This window comes from Numenius arquata, chromosome 25 (genome assembly GCF_964106895.1).
Source record: "Numenius arquata chromosome 25, bNumArq3.hap1.1, whole genome shotgun sequence".
NCBI lineage: Eukaryota > Metazoa > Chordata > Aves > Charadriiformes > Scolopacidae > Numenius > Numenius arquata.
Genome location: NC_133600.1, coordinates 3,988,197 through 4,002,261, shown reverse-complemented (window position 1 = coordinate 4,002,261; position 14,065 = coordinate 3,988,197). Strand labels below are relative to the sequence as shown.

The window sequence follows — 14,065 nt, the reverse complement described above, 5'->3', positions numbered from 1 at the left end:
ATCACTATATGTATCATATCATGCTAATAATTATTAACTCATGGTAATGTGTATTAGCAGATAATGCAGAATAGAGTGACCGAACTTTATAGATACTCCAGCACAAACTACCATTAGCATTAGTGTACAATGTGTATTATAGGGAAAATGGGTAGGAAAGGATGAGGGGTTACCATCACTGTTACTCATTTCTGGCATTTGGTGTTCATTCTTAAAGAAGACAGACATTACTGACACTTTTCAGTTAATTTACCATCCATATCTGAAGGAATGAAAAAGAACGATCCATGAAGTCTACCTGCTCCCTCAAAGACACAATCGAGCAGCAATTAGTCGTTTGGCTAAATACGGTAATATGAGTCTTTGTTGTGCACAGAGGAGACAGGTGAGTGATGCTGGATAAGAGCCTTAAGTAGCCAGACTAAAGATTTGATGAAATGCTCCTATTATGATACTTTGCAGCCTGTGGAATAGGGAGGCTGGTTACTTGATCCTCTGCTGTACCTGAACCTCTTTGTTACAGCTTTTAATAACTAAATAGCCAGACCTCCTATAAAGGTGCCTTTGAGGAAAGAGTGATAGGACAGGATTAAGCATTCAGAGCTAGAAATGGGCAACAAGCAAACCATTTTCACTCCGGAGCAACTGGATGCATACCAGGTATAAAACAAACTAAATTCGGGCAGGACATTGAATAATGGCGAAGGTTTTTTTAAAACAATCTCGTTTAAAAATTATTAAGTAGGAGTACTAAATTACAGCAAAGATTTTAGTAACATAGTTTGATTCTTACATCAAGAAGAAGGGTCATAAAATACTCCTAAATATATGCCAAAAAGAAAGAGCTTGAATGCTTGGTCACATATATTACAATATAACTTCATTTAAGTTACTGTATGGGAAGTTTTGGCCAGTGCATGCTAAAAACTGTCATTACGTGTTCTATCTTTTCTTACTTCATAGGACTGCACATTCTTTACAAGGAAAGAAATTCTGAGGTGAGTCTTGTTTTTGCATTTTGTAGGTAAAGGACAGAAATCGCTATAAAGATCAGTTACATATAGGGTGAAGTATTTTAAAAATAATTTTAAAATGGATTTACACAAATATAAAGTGATACCTTTGGGTCATCTGAGCATTTTTGTTGCTTTTTTATGTAAAACCCCTATGCTATCTAGCCTAAACTGAGCCAGAATTTGAAATTTTATAGTAAGGTATCAGTCTCTCTATCAGAAATAAATGTAATAAGTTATATTTTAGTATATACTTTGCCAGTGACATCCATGTTGCCCTCACCTTGTTTTATGACAAATGCTTCAAAGTAGACTGTTATTCTTTGGGATACTTTGCCTGTTTATGAAAACCTTAATGCCTGTGTCAAATGTTATTCATGGGGTTTTTGTGTCTTCATGTAAATAATTATCCTGGTACTCTAAGGTGCATTTTTCCCAAAGCCTTCACACACCTCATCAAACACTCCATTTAATCTCTGGCCAAAGGCTCCGATAAAGACAGGTTGAATATTCTGTTCATGGGGGGCTGAGAGCCTTCCCTGAAAACCTCAACTTGTTCTCCTTCTGTAAAAAAGACTTACCCAGACAGTAACATACATAATATTGAAGTCGCATTTGCCTTTCCTAACCATCGGGCACACTCGCAGAAAGGGAAGTGCTCCGTTTCTGCGTCTCTCAAAACATCATCACACAGTTTTTGCTAATTTCTCTGAAGGGTAGAGCACAAGTGACCATTTTGTACAGAGCATGTTCCTCTTTAGAACCTTGATATCTGTGTATGAATTCTATACAGGATAAAATATTAATGGTTCTGTAATAACTGAAATCTGAATCTGTCTGCCTTTCCATGTAGTAAATAGAGCCCAGAACCATAACTGTGCAATGAATAAGACATTTATTATTGATAAGGATCCGTCCTATTGTTTTGTTGATAACAGCAGTGAACGGGATCCTTACTCTAGCACAAGAACCAAAGCAAATAGCATGCTGAAAAAGCGGTGAATGCGTTCCAATTATTATGCACATTTTCAGTCTCTTGAACCTGAGTTCTATAGAAAAACAGGAAGGTGCTTGGGGTGGATAAAAACCCGGTCGAGTTGGTCCCAGATCTCTCTCTTCCTGCCAATGGCTTTAGGCATTCAGGGTTTTATGCTGACATTTGAACTGAATCTTTCATGTTCCAGTTGAAGCCCATTATTTTTGTGTGCCATTCATTGCGGACGTGGAAAACGGATCCCTTTTGCCTTGTAACAACTTTTTGTGTGCTTGGAAACTGATTAGGTGGACCTTCAGGTTGAAGGTCTCGTGCCTTGTTATCATAAACACATAAATCGTAACTACACTGTGTGCCCGAATACTGTTGCTGTTGCGACTGTAGAAGTAAATCTGAAACTTTGTAAAAAATCTGGTTTTGGATACAGGGTATCTCGCGGTTTGGCTGCCTGACCTGCGTAACCATTTTTTCACCTAATGGTGCCATGGCATGAAGGCTTTCTATTTTTTTTACCAGTCACATCAGGTCATTCTCTTGAATACTGCCTCTTCCCCCACCAACTACAGAGCATACTAAATATTATTTAGCGGCTGATATCATCTGTCTGGTAAAGCATGCAAAGTGTGAAGAATGACACAGAAAAGGCAAACGCGTTGTTCTCGGCGTTCCCTAAACAAGCCTTTCTTTCTGTTTCAGACTCTTTTACAGATACCGAGACCTGGCCCCACAGCTAGTTCCCCTCGACTACACCGATAAACCAGCCGTGACGCTTCCCTATGAACTCATTGGCAGCATGCCAGAGCTAAAGGTAGAGAGCGAGGAACGCCGCTAGAATCGAGTGACACATTTCCGTTTAATCTCCTCTTTATTTTAATAATTCATCCAGTACCAATTGTGGGGAGGCTGAAATAAAAATAAATTTTGGCTACTGAAATCAAGAAGTCTTTCTGGAAGCTTCTAGCGATTCCCTGAAAACACCCTGAAATTGCACAAAGGTTAAAGAATTCTGTAGCTGTGTCTACCTCGGATACAACATTAGACAAGAACATAATCACAGAAAAGGGAGTGTTTGCCAAAAAGGGGTTACAACAGAAATAATCTCGCTCCAATTATGTCTTATCTGCACTGAAGTAAAAGCTACTAAAGATGACCTTCCCTTGCTCTTGTCTTCTGTTTCCCAGGACAATCCATTCCGCCAGCGGATAGCAGAGGTTTTCTCAGAGGATGGAGACGGCAATATGACTTTAGATGATTTTTTGGACATGTTTTCAGTGCTGAGCGAAATGGCTCCCAGAGACCTGAAAGCTTATTATGCTTTTAAAATTTATGGTGAGTGATGCGTAAAAAGTAAACTTTGGGGAAATCCTGCAGTTTTATGTAGGGATGCAAAATACTCATTTTGCCACCGTAATGATTTCTAGTGAGGTATGTTTCTAACACAGCCTTTCTTTTCATTGCATTTGGAGGGCAGTTCTTTCTCCTAGAAACTTCTGGTTTTCTTTCTCCTTTTGTCTCTACCCTCCTCTTACTTATTTAGGATTAGGGTTTACTATAAAATTTACAACCTGAAATTATCTGCAGTTTTCAAGAGCTGATAAACATTTAAGAAATACTTCTGTCTGAGAGGCTGCTTGGAAAAGCGCAGCACAAGGGATTTGGCTGCCAATAAATCTGCAGGGTGGTTCTGGCAGGGGGAGGTGGGAGGCAGGGAAGCACACTTCCAGCATTTTTCTCCAAGGACAAATATGAAGATTTATTTTTACAGTACCATTTTTCAGTTACTTTAAAGCCAAGCAATGTATCAAACAAACAAACCAGCTTTTTTTTTTTTTTTTTTTGTGTGATTTAAACTTTGCATGATTCAGCAAAGATGTTAAAGGAAGAGAAGGGGCTGTTCAGTTTTGGTGAGAGTTCACTTTTTTTAACTTCATGCTATTTAGGTCAGTAGTACTGATTTGCTAGAATGATTTAATTATGGCTCAACTAAATTTAGCCTTTTAGCTATTTACAATTGTTACCCTTAGGGAAGATAAGAAGAAATTATTCCAGGATTTTTATTTTGTTATTGAATTTTTATGCAAACACACACAGATAACTGCAAGATTTCACTTCTGATTTGAAACTTCTACTTATACAAATACCTCATGGCCTGGGAACCAAACCCTTCCTATTAATTAGGTCTTGGCAGTCAACCATGTAAAATGCTGACTTTTGTCACCTTGAATTCATTGTTTCCTTTGACAGATTTTAACAATGATGATTACATATGCAAATCAGATCTAGAGAAGACTGTGAACAAATTAACCCGAAATGAACTTACCCCAGAAGAAGTTAACCTTGTATGTGAAAAGGTGATTTACGAAGCTGATGTGGACAATGATGGCAAGCTGTCTTTGGAAGACTTTCAGCACATGATAATACGAGCTCCAGATTTCCTCAGGTAATACTTGCTTTTAATTTCTAACACAAAATTGCTCTTGGTTCTTTTGTCAGAAGTCTCCAGAACGCGTGTTTTACATCTCCTCTGCCATTCCAGATCATCACTCGTCCCTGACAGTTTCTAGCGGAGCCGTCCACTGCAAAGACTGGGAAAACAGATGCTTGAAAAAGCATGGAGGCTTCTTGACTTGATTTTTGAACCTCCAGTGTACTTTTTACATGACAAAAAAATCCTCGTAATTTAAAAAGTTAATAGTAGCACTTAGGCTCCATTGACAAGTAGATGAGCTGAGGTCACTCAACATGTAACACAGTCTTAATACGGTTTCTGGTGTCTTACACAAAGCAGCACTCAAATCTTGCATTTAACGTACCTATTCTTTGCAGGTGCTTTGCAAAATAAAGTTTCCAATTTACTGTACGGTCCTAGGATTAACTGTAGTGAATCCCTTTGAACAGTGATACATCAATGATCATTACTTCCTCTTTTTAACAGCACATTTCACATTCGAATCTGAATCTAGTGGAACATATAGACGGAAGTGCTTCTTGAACCTTCAACAACTGTTACTTCATCTGAGATTACTGTCCACGAGAGAGCAAAGTGAGAGGACCAAAGAGGACAATTTCTGGCAACTGAACCAGTCTGCGAACTCCATCTCTTGTTTACCCCTTGAAAAGGAACCATTTCTTAAGCTCTTCATCAAGATTTCCCTGTAATTTAACAAAACGCTTATTTCCCCCCAGCTAGAGCAAATCTGGCCTAGATAGCGAGATGGGAAATACTGTTTTTATAAAGTTCAGACACCACCAGGTAGTAAAGGAACTTCTATCAAATTATAACTTCAAAAAAAAAAATCCTAAGAAAATGCCTTATTCAGTAAAATCCCCTTGAAAATAGTTTCAAAAACATTACGGTTAATCAAAATTGCGTAAGCAACTCCTCTGATCGGCTTCAACAGTCTTAACAATTGCCCAGTGAATCAACTTGCTGAGGTGTTCTCCTGGTGTGTCACAGAAGCCCATTACAGGTTCTGAGAAGAACATAGAGAAGAGTTCTCCATTTCAGAATTTATAATGAAAACCCAACACACTTTAAAGGACAAAAGAGCCTACCCTGAGTTCCTGTCCCTCTATTTTTAGAAACACCCCGTTTTCCACACAATAATCCATACACCCGAAATGACGAACAAGACCGACAAGCTAAGTTTGTAAAATTCTCTTTTCATAAGAAGTTTATTTATGCAGTGCTCAGGGTCCTGTACAACAGAGTAAAAACATACATACTGTAATAAACAACAGTTTTGTTTTTAATACAAACATGAGAAAATCAATGAGAAGTGTTTAAGAAAGCAGTTGTAATGTGGGAAGGGTGGCAGCCAAAAGTGGTCGTTCTAAAAACACAATTTACAGTTTTTTAAAAATATAGGGATGCATTAAGTTCCCTTCAAAACAAAGTCCTAAGTCCCAACTCACGCTCAACGTAGAGCATACGGTTCCTGCAGCGAGGCCAGGAGACCAGCCCGCTCGACTCGTATTACCTACGGAAAGAAAAACTCCAATCATCAGCAAAAGAGATGGGTCAAAGAATAAGGCAGCCTGAAATAATCAGACTGCACGTTACCATCAACGTTCAATTGAACAGATCTTTAATTAATCTATAAATGAAGACAGAAGTCAGTCATTTCCCAACCCCTACAAACTTCTAGTACAATACAAATGGAGACCATCCTCTACGCAGCTGTCTGTCCGTTTCCTCTCCAGCACAAACACCAGCCAGTTCAAGTCCAAGAGAACAAGAAACCACGGTCGCTTTTGAGCACGATCATCAGCCAAAGACACCGCCGCCGCCACCACAATAAACCCTTTAACAATTGTCAGCGAGACGATCAGCATCTCACACGAAAGGAGAGACCAAATAATTCTCAGCAGCAGTAAAGAGACTTACAATAATCCATAGGATTTATAAACCTGAGGCTGAAAGTCTGATGCTGGCGTAAGGCTCTGATGTCAAGGAAGGCTGGATGTGCCCATCAGCACGGGACCCGGATCACGGGGGTGTTAAACTGCAAAGTGTTAACACAGCGGTTCCACCCCTTACTGACAGACGAGCTACCGACACCTCTGCACCTGAAAGGGTGAAGACTATCTGAAATATTGCAGCCAGCCTCAAAAATAAGGTCAACCACAGAATTCTATGATACTCAATAAAGTAAGGTAATTTGAGAACACGCTCAAAAAAAGGGGTTTGTTTCTCTACAAACCGAGTGGTAATCGATTACCTGAAATTTTAGTGGCATTTAGACACTGAGAATGTGTAGTGAGACATTGTTAGTTTTTCGTATCTACTTAAATTCCTCAGTTTTACAAACCTTATATAAAATTTCAGTTTTTTAACTCCTTAAACAAAGCTTACATAGAAATACATTACTGTATGGATTTAGGCAGTACCTCTTTCAATCATCCTGTTTTCCATAACATTCATACTTAAAAACCACAGTAATTTAATTGTGTGATGGAAACATCACCTCCATATTGTACTTATCCGAGACCTGATGTCCGTACGTAGCGACACAAAGCCAAGCACACATGCAGCTGCAGCTTCTTTAACCTTTCCCCGTCTCACACTTGCATTTTAGGTTTCATATTGCTTACAGGGGTTTCATTTCTACGTAGAGTCTGTACACCCTGGAAGTCCAGTGATGACTGTAGTCACAGTAACTGCGTGAAACTTCCTGAGATCGGGCAATAACGTAACCAGTTGCTCATGGAGTAAACCCAATTCATTTTGTAAGAAGAAATCATGCTATAAATTAGGGATATAAACATGTGCAACAACCAGCGTAAGTTTAAACAAAAGGTATTCGCATACAAAGAGTTATAGCTTTGAATGCAAAAAAAGTAACTTGAGATTTAGAAAATGGGGAGTGAAATGCACAACTCCATCCTTCAAGTTTTAATCACGTGTAGATTAATACATTTTTTCTTTCTCAAGATGAGTTATCAATTTACATCCTGTCAACAGGCAACAGCCACTATTGTGGTGACAGCCAGCGATACCAAGTTCGTGTAACCACTTATTTTTCCCATCACTTTGAAAAGTAAGCCTGGCTGTAACATCCGGCTACGTTAAAGCAGAAGGATGGACACGCTACAATCCACGTTTACTCCTCAGCCAGAAACAAACCATTAAACAGATCTGGTTTGGGTAGGAAAACAACATTCAGACTGTGCTATCATCACCTCCCCAGTTATGCCTCAATTTCCTGAAGCACAAACAAAGCCTTTCTTTAAAAGCATCCTTTTCTCCAGACAGAAGCATTGCTCGTCCCATCTACAGCTCTGCCTTAACTACACTCCGAAGCACGCGCTGACAGAAGCACATAGTGATGAGAAGGCTCTTCAGTAGCTTAACATGATTTTATCCTACCGATACATCTGCATGGAATCCACTACGGTGCGCGTTCACCAAACCCTCATGCTAAAAAAACCACAAGTAAACAAAAAAAATCCCCATCATAAGGTTCTGGTTAGAGGAAAGCTTTACGTATGATTTTAATCATGAACAGAGCTCACTGGAATCCGCTAGCTAGTTAAAAAAAAGAGTTGGTAGCACATAAAATGCATTTTTATAAACCAGTAACTTACACAGTAAAATTTCCTTTTTCCATTTTAGCAAAACAGGCAATATTCCTGTTGAACCCAATTGCACGCTGCAGATTTGCAAAGTTTAATTATGAATCTGATAGAGCTTTAACTACAGCAATACTTACGAGTGCTACTTTGAGGCCAGAATATAATACCACAAACTTGAAGAAAACAAAAACTGGTGAGTAAATGCATTTAACTTTAAAATCAGCTTTAATTTTACCTTTAAGTGCAGTTGTCAATGTAAACAAAAGCATGTTAACAATTCCAGTGAGTTGCAGGACACAGCTGATATGTTCACTTGAATGAAACACACCATAATTCCAACCGCTCAACAGCAGACTCTGAAGTAGATGGCTCTTACTGGCTCCTTTCGTCGGTCTAATTAAGAATCAGGCTCACAGCCTCGGAACTGCGGGTAATTAACTACCCGGGAGCTTCATTGGCTGTTGCATTTTATACATCGGAATGTAATAGACTGTGTTTATAGGAATAAATACATGGAATATTTCCACTGAGGACTCAAGGTCATTTGCATTGATGCCGGCTATGAACAGGTTTGCTGCTGCTTGAAATCCGAAGCGACCAATACCCAGCAGCAAAGCGAAACTCAGCTCGAAAAGGTTTGCTTTCAGAAAGTGTTCGTATGTGCAACATTTATTTGCATACGTGAGCAAGTGTGCGTGAGAACACGCAACTGGAAGCAGTGCAATACGTTTTCCTGTCACGATTTTAAAACTAGCTACTACATCATGACAGATCTGGAGTCGTTTCTCAGCTGGAGAAGGAAAAGCCGCCCATCGTAACGTCACAGATGCTGAGAGAGTGTCCCTGCCCCGGCCAGGGTCTGCTTCTCCACGAAGAGAGCACAGATCCTTCCCGTGGGACTCACCGGAGCTGTCGTCTCCTGTTAAACGTGTCTGAACGCCTGGAGCACTTCATTAAACACGTTCAAGTCTAACATGGATAAAGTCATTCCTGATGGTAAGGATCCGTTCTATTTACAGCACACTTTGGTTTCTTAAAAAAATAGAGATTCCTTTGAGGAGGATTTTCTTTTTTTTTTTTTTTTTAAACTTCAATCGTACTTGTGGATTGTCTGGAATAACACAACTGAACGAGGAACAGGCAGATAAAGGGGTTTCTCTGCAGTAGCAAAGAGGTGGAGATGCAGGAAGCTTCCTTCTACCTTCTGAAAGGTACGAGCCTGTACTGCTCACCCAAGTGCAATTATGGGATGTTCGGACACGACTGATCTCTATGCGTCTATGGATACGCACGTGTCTCATGTACACATACCTGTACTTTATTAACATCGGTATTTCAGTTTCTTATTTTGATCATAACTTAATCTTTCTAATTGGGATACGTTACAGATACGAACAGAAAAAGATGGAAGCCTGTCAGCAAAGGTGCCGTGTCACAGGTCCCGTCTGACCTGTACCTCTGCTAGACAACACACGTGCCCAGTGGCAATCTGACAAAAATAAACTTGTTTCATCTCCAAAATTGAAGAGTCAGACAATTACTAAAATAAACAATTTCTTATTCAGATGGTCACAAAGTGACAAGGTATGCTGGAAATGCTAAGTCCACAGACAGAGAAACTCTCACTCACAACAGGCACAGTCCAGTCCGGCTGAGCAGCTGCTCAGGTTAAGGCCGTGTCCCTCACAGAAGAACACATCGGAAAAAGCTGCTTTTCTTTTGCTGGTCTGGTGTGATTTTGACTCCCTGGTTGCTGCCTTGCGGGCTATTGCCTTCCTGAAGACGCAAAGAATATTCAGTTACTTATTTATACTTGCGCTGCACCTATTCTTCTTCCTTCTATAAACTCAAAGACAGCTGAGATTTAAAAAAAATAAATAAATTACAGGACGTTTGGCTCTTGCTGGAACAGGAATCGTCAGCAAGACCCAAAATATCCCAGCTCTATCAGCTCACGTGAAGGTGGAATGTTCAGTGAAGGCAGAAGGAATCCTCGTTAGCTTCATTTCATAGGGGACAACCTGACATCCATGTATGTTTATTTGTTGCACAACAGAGAACCCAATCATTTCTCAGGATGGTGTCACTAAAGTCATCTAAACAATTTGTTCTTTACCTATTTTCAAGCACACTAGTTTGAGCACTACCCCGAAGTACGCAGTGGGCTCCCGCACGTCTCATTTATAATATCCCATTTTCCAGACTGCAAGAGCAAAAAATACCATTAAACTGCTCCACCACTCACCTGACTTTCAATAAAACAAATTAAAGATACTTTTATTTAGAAAACCTCAACCATCTCAGCTAATTCCTGAAACGCAGAGACAAGTGTTAAGAAGCCAAGGTCAGAGCGCAGCTTGATAAAATTAAAAATAAATGTCTGTAACCTTCAGTGCACCCTCCACGAAAAAGACCACGAAGTACTTTTTACACACTGCGAGTCACTACGAGCTGTTTGGCTTGCGGTTGGGTTTTTTTTCCAATTTAAACACAGCGTGGACGGCGTAAAGGTTACTCACCAACTTCTTGTCCATTTTCGCTTTGATATCTCTCGCGAGAGTGAAAAACGCCTGCGACAAATAAAACAGTTCAGCGTTACATGGTTAATGAAATATATTCTAATATCTTTGTTTAGCCATAAGCTGCTTTCCCAAGTTTCTACATAAACAGAACTCCTGAAGAACATCAAGTTTTCAGGTTTTTCTCCCCCCCGCTCCAGGTTTTAATGCTCCTTTTCCAACTCCACCACCTCCTTTCCGAGCCCCAGCCCCCCCAACGGCACCCGCTGCCCACGGCGGGGCACGGCCCGGGTTCAGCCAGTGGGAAAACGTCAAACGCCGCCCTTTATCAACCACGTTATCGAATGCAAAAACGTAGCCGAGTTCTTCTAGTTTGCTCTAACGCCCTTGTGCTACACTCTAAACACCGACTTCAATTTAAATAAATTAGCATAACATGGGTTAGACAACACCTTCGCGGACCGCACGGACACGCGCTTAACAACCCACCCGCAGCGTCTAACCCCCGAGTTCTGCATCCAGCCGGGACGGGCAGGGGCTCGAACGGCTTTTTTGCACAAACTGGACAATAGATGTAGGAGAAAGGTGGCAGTACTTACGTTCTCTATGTTTATATTTGCTTTCGCACTGGTCTCCATAAATTTAATCCCAAAACTTGCAGCAAGCTGAACAAAAGCAGGTTGTGTGTTAGTTGGGTAATTGCTGGAACAGCTCTGAATACAACCAACCGCGCAGGGTCTGCGTCTGCCGCGGGTCACAGCAACGCGGGGAGTTACTCGGGCAGAACAATTAGCAAAAATTAAGAACTAGATCTCCTTGCTATTAGCATCTCCTCCTGCCAGGCTTTGTGCTGCTCTTCTACACCCTGCACACGTCTCAATCTGCTCCTTTGCCGTTTGTTTTTCCCTCGCACAGACACCTTGTCAGTCTTGTCACATCTGCAGCGCACGGACGCCCCTCCTCTACCTTCACCTGCAGCTGCCCCCAGAAAAGACAGTCCTGTCTCCCTTCTCTCAGTGGCTTTTGGCCAAAAAGAGACATTTCCCAAGTGTCAAACTCTAGAACGCTTTTTATTTTAGAATCACGGAATGGTTAGAGTTGGAAGGGACCTTAAAGATCATCGAGTTCCAACCCCCCTATCGTGGGGTTCTTCCTTTTTCTAAGAAAAAAATCCAACTTGTTGCTTTGCACCCAACACATCGCGACCAGATAATTCCCAAGTCTTAACCCAGACTCATTTGTTTTATCAGAGCAGGGAAACGTACGGAACTACAGCTGGGGAGACGTTCAATAGTTCTGCTCAGAAACCCCCCCAGGGGCAGAGCAGCACAGAGACAGTGACGAGGGGGAGCTCTATACCCCGAAAAGTCGAAACACGTTAAAGCTCCGCCACTTACCTTCTCCCCTTGCTCTCTGGAAACTTGTCTTTTGTCGTTTGCATCACATTTGTTCCCAAGGATCATTTTTTCCACGTCTGGAGAGGCGTGCTGAGACACAAACACATCAGAGCAAGCACTTGGCCTCGGGTGCTTTTAGACAAACGTTGTCAAAAAGAGGAGGCAAAACAGCAAGTTCCTCATACGGAGATGCTGGTGCTGAGCGTCTCCCGGAGTTAGGGGCTCCCCAGCCCGTGCCCTGCACACCCCCGCCTCTCAGAGCACTCGTCCTGGCAGCAAAACACGGACCCCGAGGTCCCCTCATCACCAGGGGGGCTGCGGTCCCCACAGCCGGTGCTCCCCGTGTGCCGGCACAGCTGACCACCGTGAACCAGCACGTTCCAGAGGGTGTTACTGGTTTTCACTCAACTTATTTTCCAGCTTTCCTCCAGCACGTGAATTCAACTTACCACTTCTGAAACAATTACATTTCAACTACTTTCAGAGGAAGAAGTAACACCTTTAATATAGAGTAAGTAAATAGAGAAATTACCTCTTCAATATTCCGGACCCAGTTCCGAATATTTTCAAAAGACTTTTCGTTGGTGATGTCATAGACTAACATAATGCCCTAAAGAACGAGAAGGAGATTGATTGTTTCAGTCGGTTTAAGCAAGAGTTAAAGACTCCTCCGTAGCAGAAAGGAGCAACTCAACGCAGACTGTTTTTAAAGCAGGTGGTTCCCAGTTCTACGTGACGCGTAACCGCCGCTTGTGCTTTGCCAGATAAGGAGCGCGGGACGTGTATTTACGGCCCAAGTCGGGGGGAGGAGACCTGTCCCCGGAGCTCCCTGGTGGTCCCAGCTCCGCTGCCAGCAGGAGCAGCACCCTCTGACTGACGGAGGAGCGAGGCAGAGGTTACACCTGGAGGAGACACGCTCCTGTGCGGCCGGTGGGACCCAGCTGAACCCCCCCCCGCCCGGGTTCAGTGTAGCGTCACCCGTCTGGCTCCTACCATCGCTCCCCTGTAGTAGGCGGTTGTGATGGTCCGGAATCGCTCCTGCCCCGCAGTGTCCCTGGAACAAGAGAGAACATGGGGCTGAGCCAAACCTGCGCCATCGTGCTCCGGGCACAGCCGCCAAGAGCTCTAATTAAATATCGCTGAGCCTTCCTTCGGAAGCACTAAAGCTCTTCCGTAAGAGATGGCGAGGTGCTGAGGAGCACAACTGGAGCAAAGGGCCGACGGTTCCCCCCCGCCCCGCAGACACCCCTCACCAGATCTGCAGTTTGATTCTCTTCCCATCCAGCTCGATGGTCCTGATTTTAAAATCGATCCCTGCGAAGAGAAGGACTGAATTACTCCCAGGTTCTGCCCAAGAGCAAATGAAGGCTTTCTCCCCCGTTAATTCCCCCGCGAGGCTCCGGGCTCTCTCGGGCTCCCCCCGCCCAAACCGAGTCTCGGCAGCGGGGCCAGGAGCCGCCGCCGGAGCCGCCCCACCGGGCCGCGGGGGGAAGGAAATCACCGAGAGCCGCTGAGGAGCGGGGCCGGAGCCGAGCCCGGGCCGCGAACCCCCTGCCGAGCCCGAGCAGCCGCCCCCCGCAACCGAACTGCCCCGGGCGGAGCGAGCCGCTGCCGGGCCGAGCCCGATCCCCCCCCCCCCCCAGATCCCCCCGACTCCCCCCGGCCCCGCCTCACCGATGGTGGAGATGAAGGTGGCGTTGAAGGCGTCCTCGGAGAAGCGGAAGAGCGCGCACGTCTTCCCCACGCCCGAGTCGCCGATGAGCAGCAGCTTGAAGAGGTAGTCGTACGTCTTCGCCATGTTCCCGGGCGCCGCCCCTCCGCCCGCGCCCGCCCCCCGCGCCGCCCCACGGGCCGCCGCCGCCGCCCGTCACCGCCCGCCGCCCGCTCATTGGCTGAGCCCGGCCGGAAGAGCGCGGGGCCGGCGCTCCATTGGCCGGCGGCCTCCGCCCGGGGTGTGAGCGGCGGCGCGATTGGCGGCGGGGTCGGCGTCACTTCCCGCGGCGGGCGGAAGACGCGTGCCGCGGCGCGACGACGTCACGCCTTTAAGAGGGCGCCGCCTGACGTCAC

General features: G+C 43.9%; 2 protein-coding genes across 4 annotated transcripts; one reads left to right on the top strand and one right to left on the bottom strand.

Annotated features, from left to right (window-relative positions):
- Positions 1 to 355: 355 nt before the first annotated feature.
- CIB3 (calcium and integrin binding family member 3) lies at positions 356 to 6,426 on the top strand. Of its 3 annotated transcripts, none has more exons than XM_074163571.1 (6): positions 356 to 385; positions 964 to 998; positions 2,704 to 2,815; positions 3,189 to 3,336; positions 4,252 to 4,447; positions 4,943 to 6,426. In XM_074163571.1, exons 1-6 carry the CDS (start codon positions 356 to 358, stop codon positions 4,962 to 4,964), a joined length of 543 nt encoding a protein of 180 aa, XP_074019672.1. In that variant the 3' UTR covers positions 4,965 to 6,426. The 3 variants fall into 3 exon arrangements, with proteins under 3 accessions (XP_074019672.1, XP_074019670.1, XP_074019673.1); XM_074163569.1 differs by lacking the exon at positions 356 to 385 and adding an exon at positions 610 to 660; XM_074163572.1 differs by lacking the exons at positions 356 to 385; positions 964 to 998; positions 2,704 to 2,815 and adding an exon at positions 610 to 660.
- A 2,741-nt stretch (positions 6,427 to 9,167) lies between these two features.
- RAB8A (RAB8A, member RAS oncogene family) lies at positions 9,168 to 13,811 on the bottom strand. The gene is made up of 8 exons (XM_074163568.1): positions 13,673 to 13,811; positions 13,252 to 13,312; positions 12,992 to 13,052; positions 12,531 to 12,608; positions 11,999 to 12,088; positions 11,201 to 11,266; positions 10,602 to 10,652; positions 9,168 to 9,858 (listed from the first exon to the last, which is right to left on the bottom strand). The coding sequence occupies exons 1-8, from the start codon at positions 13,794 to 13,796 to the stop codon at positions 9,766 to 9,768; spliced, it is 624 nt and encodes a 207-aa protein (XP_074019669.1). The 5' UTR covers positions 13,797 to 13,811; the 3' UTR covers positions 9,168 to 9,765.
- Between the last annotated feature and the right edge of the window lie 254 nt (positions 13,812 to 14,065).

Coding starts and splice junctions, on each gene's coding strand:
- CIB3 (XM_074163569.1), top strand. CDS start 610: ATGGGCAACAAGCAAACCATTTTCACTCCGGAGCAACTGGATGCATAC. Junction 661..963: donor AGCAACTGGATGCATACCAG/GTATAAAACAAA, acceptor CTTACTTCATAG/GACTGCACATTCTTTACAAG. Junction 4,448..4,942: donor CGAGCTCCAGATTTCCTCAG/GTAATACTTGCT, acceptor TCTTTTTAACAG/CACATTTCACATTCGAATCT.
- RAB8A (XM_074163568.1), bottom strand. CDS start 13,796: ATGGCGAAGACGTACGACTACCTCTTCAAGCTGCTGCTCATCGGCGAC. Junction 12,089..12,530: donor GGGTCCGGAATATTGAAGAG/GTAATTTCTCTA, acceptor TTTGTGTCTCAG/CACGCCTCTCCAGACGTGGA. Junction 11,267..11,998: donor CCAGAGAGCAAGGGGAGAAG/GTAAGTGGCGGA, acceptor GCTTTTGTTCAG/CTTGCTGCAAGTTTTGGGAT.